Genomic DNA, 6,215 nt, shown 5'->3' with positions numbered 1-6,215 from the left:
TACACAAATTTTTCTCATGTAACAGAAGCAAAGTTGATGGTGGCAATACAAACACAGCGCAAGCGATTACATGTGATCACCCCTGCTTGCTTCTCAAAACAACTTACAACTGTACTAACAAATTTGCAAACGACTCAACTCATCCATATACACAGTGCTGCGACAGACTCCGTGCAGAATAGGGTACAGACAGGGATAGCCGCATTCGGCATTCAGCATCAAGCTCGATTGAACAGGACTGACTTTTCGCTTATGAATCTGATAAGACTCCACCACCGCATGGCGGCTGAAGCTGAACTCAGTTCAACGGGCGCTGACAAGGAAAGGGTGCTGACATACGCCGCATTCTATTGTCTCCGAACCAGAAGTTGGGACTTCAACCTGGATCAAAGCAAATTTGTTGTGCTATGTTAAGATGTGGATTGTCAATCGGTGCACTAGGCATCGGAATTCGGAAGAAGTGTATGGTTGCAAAACTTGACCTGAAGATGGACCGTGCAGATTGGGCACGCGACCTCCCGCATTCGCTTGCCAGAAACATCCAAAGACCTTGTCCCTGTCAAGGATAAAACAGCACATTTTATATTGTTAAATAGCACAACGGGGAGCATCTCTGGTATGGATTGCAGAGATGAATCCACTCGCCTGAAGATGACCTTTTATTTATATCCATGGCTTCCTGTTCAAAACCACATAACATCCTCAGTCAACATATATTCAAATGTGAAAGTAAGATACTCCCTTCATCTTTAAATACATGACATTTAGGGCAATGTAATTAGTTCAAAATCGATGGAGGGAGTATGTATTAAGAGTTATGTTCACCATTTGACAAACATCTACACACTACACATACAGGACCGAAGGAGACCGTATGCAATAAAAAGGACAGTGAAAGTGAAACAGACCCGTGGGTGATGTCTGATCCACTTGTCACTTACTAAGTTACTATGGCAATAGCCTCAAAAATTTCAGTAAAGGTGGTGTCAAGCATTTTTTTTTTCAATACATTAGCGCCCCAGGATAATCTGGTCTCATGAGCTTAATAAAATAAATCTGGGCAGCTGTCGTAACCAAAATATTATCCCTTGAAAGTGAACTAGAAAGGGCTATCAGTTCAATAGAACTATACAAGACAACAATGCTCAAAAGAATCTGAGGAGCTAACAAACCTGGAGCTTTTTGGCAAGATCCTCATGGCTCTGAACAATAGGTCGATTCGCCACTTCCCTTGCATTGTTAAGTCTTTGCGTTACTTCAGCCTTTGAAAACAGGAAGGCATGATACGAAAATTAGTATAACTCATTGGAAATTGTATGTTCAGGTTGTCCACGTAGGCCACTCCAAACAGACCAGGCCATTAAAGACTTGACAAAACAACAGGGTTTTATTGGATGAAAAGAAACCCACCAATCAGTGCAAATCTGCAGTTTTTTTTTACAAGAAAATGCACTAATTGCGTAAACTAACTCCCTCGTTTATTTCCCAACAGTGCAGTACGAAGAAACCAGTAGCTCCTTGTAGAGAAAAGAAATGAATGAACAATAAAGCTTCCGTGCCTCAAAGGAACAATAAAATGTCAAACTCAACATATAGTGGTTAATCAAATACAAATATCTTGGGCCCAACTTATAAATTAACGGTATAGGCTGTATTATCCAAGTGGCATGTTTGGTTTTTCAGTGTTTATGCCTTGAGCTCTCTAAGCTCAATAAAAAATAAAGCAAAGCACTAAATAATAATTAACATAACATAAATAAGAGCAGAGGTACGCAATGGCAAAGGATTGAAAAAGAAAATATTACCATGCATCTGTCACAAACTCGAACTGGTTGAGCATCAGCATCTGTATTCAGAGGAGTTCTTCCCTGGGTGCACTTATCGCAGAAAACATCACCACAGTTTCGACAGTGATGCTGAAAATATAATAGGTTTGCCAAATTAAAAAAAAATGCAAGGTGATATCATCAGCAGAACAGATCAATATATAACTGTTCTTACCCTGCGGTTGAAAGCACTGAAATCTGCTGCGCATGCTGTGCACTTGCTGACAGCTTCATCTGGGACCTGAAAGAAAGAAAGGAGAAAACATGTACCTGATTAGAAAAAAGTGAGTCGATGAACAAATCAAGAATCAGGAAATGTGCAAACACATATTGCATGTGACATGATAAGTACGAATGAAATCAAAAGCAGAATGCAGACAATAGTATTGAAGGCAGGCTCCACTATGATGCTATCGAACAAACACAAAAGCCAACAATGCAATCAAACTAATAGCAAATTAGCAACAGAGGCAAACAAACATTGAGCTCAATTTGACTATAGCTTTGCAAATTATGAAGAAATTACAGGTTTGAACTGATAGCAAGAAGCAAATAGAGAGACTAATTACCCAGTGATCTTTCTCCTCATTCATAGGCTTCATTAAATTCCTCCAATCAAGGAAATTTTTCCTCCTCTCATTTTGCTGCTCAGCAGGCTTGGCTACATCAGCAATTGCTCTACTTCTTGAAATGCTGCTTCCACCCATCTCCTTGAACTGCAGTCCAAAGAAGCTAACAGGCATCAATCATTTTGGGCAAGCCACATATAGTGCAACAATACAAATTATAAAAACTATTGGATGATTAAAAATACGTTGATAACACAGATGTCAAACCTGCACAGTCGCAGCTGTGACAGTGTCAAGAATGGTGTTGGATGTATAGCTGTTTGATTTCAGCCTTATTCTTTTTGCTTCAACATCCACTGAACTCTTGGACCAAAAGGCAAAGATAGAGGAATCTAATACCTGATACAGAGACCATAAGATCAACAAAAGAAATACTAGAATTCTGACAAGTTACAAAGGTGCCATAAGGACGAGTTACTTACATCCCATCTAGTTACAGTTTCAAGGGGATATATTCTTAGTGTCCTACCAGTGTTGGGATCAAGCATCCGAATTCCATCCAAACCAACCTGCATAAGGCACAAGCAGAAAAGTATTGATTAATGACTGCTGGACCATACCAAGTCATGACATGCCAAGTATAACAACATAACATTATTAACACCCCTTCCTTAAACAGGAGTTCAATGCAAACATTTACAGGTATTGGAAACCATTATTTAGTAATTTTAAATGTGAACGTTTTGGCAACAACAGTCCAGTCCCAGCCTGTCCATTTTCAGTCAGGTGCAAATTCACAACCATATGTTAATTAGGCAAAAATACTTTCTAACTTAATGATTTCATTCGAACTATTGAACGCTCTAACGGCACAATTCCAATAGCTGAGATCTTTGGTTTTCTTCATTTTGTGTTGAATAACCTGCACAGTTATGAGCTCAATAATTTTTAATTTTCATCTAACTTTGTGATGCTAACTATGCTACAACTCCATTCACAAACCAACTGATTTAACTACCATTTCATTCACAACATATTTCAAACACCAACATTAGTATCCTTGCAAGGTTCTTGCTGTTTAACTTCTGTAAAAAAGAAATGACCGTTACTTTTTATAGTGTGTTAGCTATACAAACATCAAAAAGATGATGCCCCGAACTTCCTCAGCATATCATTCAGTTAATTATCAGTAAACTAAACAGCTTGACTTGGCCTTTGCGCTCACCAATAAGCCAAAGTTCTACAATAAACCGTTTATTTCACATTTAGCCACTACAAATGTACCCACTACTGGCTACTGGTTACTTGATGAAGTACATTTACTGGTCCCAGTCACCTCCTCTGTTTTAAAACTTCCAATTAAACTGAAGTCAGCTCTGAATAGACGATGCTAAGCCAGTAAGCAATGCACAACTATGAAATGCAATCTGTTCGCACACTGATGAATGGATCAATTTTATAGTTAGCACACTAAATGCTAAGCCACCAGCAATGAAGTACGAAGCTCATCCATGACAATGTTCACAAAATTCATCTCGTTCTGCAGCTTCATAGCAAGCATAGTACCTGGCAGAGCACATCCATGTGGCTCCCAGACCCTTCCGGCAGCAGCTTGACCCTGAACTTCTGCACCCCACCCCTGACGTCCTCTGACGTCTCTGCCTTGGGCACGGCTCTCACCACCTTGGGGCTGGCCGCACTACTCCCGCGGCCACCACCCCTATCGGCAGCTGAGCCAATGGACCTCCCGTAGTCATCAAACAGTGCGGATCCCGAGCCCGACCTCGGTGCGGTGCCCCTGGCCCCGTACGGCTCCGGCGCGTCGCCACCGTCGTACGCGTACGCCCCGTCGTCGGACCAACCGCCCCCGCCCACGCCCGCGCCCGCCGGCTTGGGCGGGTACAGCTCCTGGCCGTACCCGGAGCCAGGGCCGGATCCATAGCCGTAGCTCCCCGCCCGATCCAGCGACGGGTACGGCGAGGGCACCGGGTTGTGCGGGAGCGGCGGCGCCGGCTCGTAGGGGTAGTACGGCTGCGGCGGCGGCGGCGCGTAGTGGGAGAGGTCGGCGGGCGAGTACGCGGGGTACGTCGGCGCGGGGGTGAAGTCAGCGGGGTACGACGAGTACGGGGGCGCGGAAGCCGGGGCGGACACCGACGGGTAGGCGGCGGAAGGAGGTGCGGAAGCCGGGGTGGACACCGGCGGGTAGGCGGCGGGAGGCGGCGCGGCCGGGGAGGGGTAAGGAGGGTAGTAGGGGGCGTAGTCCCCCGTGCCGGAGGGATGCATCGCCGTCGAAGGGAGGGTTCGGATCGGGGAGTGGGTGAGGCGGGGCTGGCCGAGGGCGGAGGCGACGAGGTCGTCGGAGACGAGACAGGAGGAGGAAGCAGAGGAGGAAGGAGACGAGACGACCGGTGGTTGGTAGTGGCGCGATTTTGCGAAATGGACCTCCACAGCTGAAGTACTTGCGGATACGGGCCTTTCCAGTGTGCATGTGAGAATAAATTGTGTTCATGTGGCTGGGATTGGAATGAATTATTTGGATCAGGGATCGGTTGCCTCTGATTAGCATGACAGTGTTCAGCAAACTGATGCTAATGACAGTTTCAGGCTTGAAGTAATCTGGTGAAAAATGTTGCTCTGGTTGACTGGTTGGTTGTATTATTTAATTTAATACTTGTTTTAGATACAGAAGATAGACTGAAATTACCACTGAAATAGGCATTTGGAATGCTGGAAAAATTCATGAATCCTACATTTTCCCTGTGAAGTTTTTACATGATTTTTATAGAAATTTCACAGAAATCAATTTAATTTCACGGGAAAACACAGGATTCAAGAATTTTTTCCGGCATTCTAAAGGGGCCTGAAAATGCAATGCTCTCTTTCCCTCAACAAACACACAAGCTGCAGCTTCCATTTGCTCACCAAACACACAAACTGCAACCACAACGCATTGCCGCACCCATGCATGTTTTCTATCTCTGCCACCTGCTCTGCAAGTGCAAGTGCTCTCCTTTGCTGCACAGTTACACAGGGCTCAAATACAATCTGCAGCTGGCTGGCTGGCATGAGGGGCTTACATTACATATGCAGCTATGTCAGATTCAGCAACATAACCAAGAAATGAAACCATTGGTCTAGGTAAGAGAGGTCATTCATGCATTGCATCGGGATTATTAGTTCCATGCATGTCGATCGGCTCTGAACACAAGCATATTCAAATAACAGACATTGAAGGCAACACAAACTTCGCTGGAAATTTCTAGGCAAATGCAAGCAAAAGCAAACTTGATGCAAGGCTGATGAGGAAAGCCCAACCAAACCCTGTCCAAATGCATACACCCTAACTTTCAACACGACGTGATTGCCGAAAGAGGCAACTTGCACTATTGCTGAGGGAGTTGCTTTCTTCATTCGGCAGGCGATAAGATATTAAACTAGTCGGTAACCATCATGGTTAGACAAAAGCTGGTAATCGACTTAATCCTATGTCAGCACATGGCAAGATGAACACTGCACTGTCCAATGAAAAGGAGAAAGAAATCACCAATCAGAGCATCAAACACATACATCTGGACCGGGTAGTAATACGATACCAACAGCTGCTTATATTGTTTACACCAATTATTATGTGATTGTAGCAAGCTGCTCAGTTTATTTTTAGTAGGTGTGTGTGTATCAGTTAGGCGATGCATAGTTATATTGTAGGCATGGTGATTCATCTAAGCAAATTGCTTTCCTTAATGAAAAAACAAATGTTGGTATGTACCTTGTTGATGTCAGAACTCTGAAGACTGTTAAGTAGCTTTGCTGAAAGACCATG

The 6,215-nt window shown here is 43.9% G+C and overlaps 1 protein-coding gene across 1 annotated transcript; it reads right to left on the bottom strand.

The window, feature by feature from the left end:
• LOC136520546 (protein FREE1-like) lies at positions 1 to 4,811 on the bottom strand. Its single transcript, XM_066514103.1, has 10 exons — positions 3,962 to 4,811; positions 2,878 to 2,964; positions 2,663 to 2,794; positions 2,396 to 2,542; positions 2,002 to 2,067; positions 1,806 to 1,916; positions 1,173 to 1,262; positions 646 to 679; positions 483 to 556; positions 1 to 381 (listed from the first exon to the last, which is right to left on the bottom strand). Exons 1-10 carry the CDS (start codon positions 4,676 to 4,678, stop codon positions 304 to 306), a joined length of 1,536 nt encoding a protein of 511 aa, XP_066370200.1. The 5' UTR covers positions 4,679 to 4,811; the 3' UTR covers positions 1 to 303.
• Between the last annotated feature and the right edge of the window lie 1,404 nt (positions 4,812 to 6,215).

The sequence above is a fragment of the Miscanthus floridulus genome, chromosome 18 (assembly GCF_019320115.1).
Source record: "Miscanthus floridulus cultivar M001 chromosome 18, ASM1932011v1, whole genome shotgun sequence".
Lineage (NCBI taxonomy): Eukaryota > Viridiplantae > Streptophyta > Magnoliopsida > Poales > Poaceae > Miscanthus > Miscanthus floridulus.
This window is presented reverse-complemented; position numbering and strand designations above follow the sequence as displayed.

What these genes read in the sequence shown, in the direction of transcription:
- LOC136520546 (XM_066514103.1), bottom strand. Translation starts at nt 4,678, where the DNA reads ATGCATCCCTCCGGCACGGGGGACTACGCCCCCTACTACCCTCCTTAC. An exon ending in ACATGGATGTGCTCTGCCAG is followed by an intron (nt 2,965 to 3,961) that starts GTACTATGCTTG and finishes TGCCTTATGCAG; the next exon opens with GTTGGTTTGGATGGAATTCG. An exon ending in TCTGCACGGTCCATCTTCAG is followed by an intron (nt 382 to 482) that starts GTCAAGTTTTGC and finishes GCTTTGATCCAG; the next exon opens with GTTGAAGTCCCAACTTCTGG.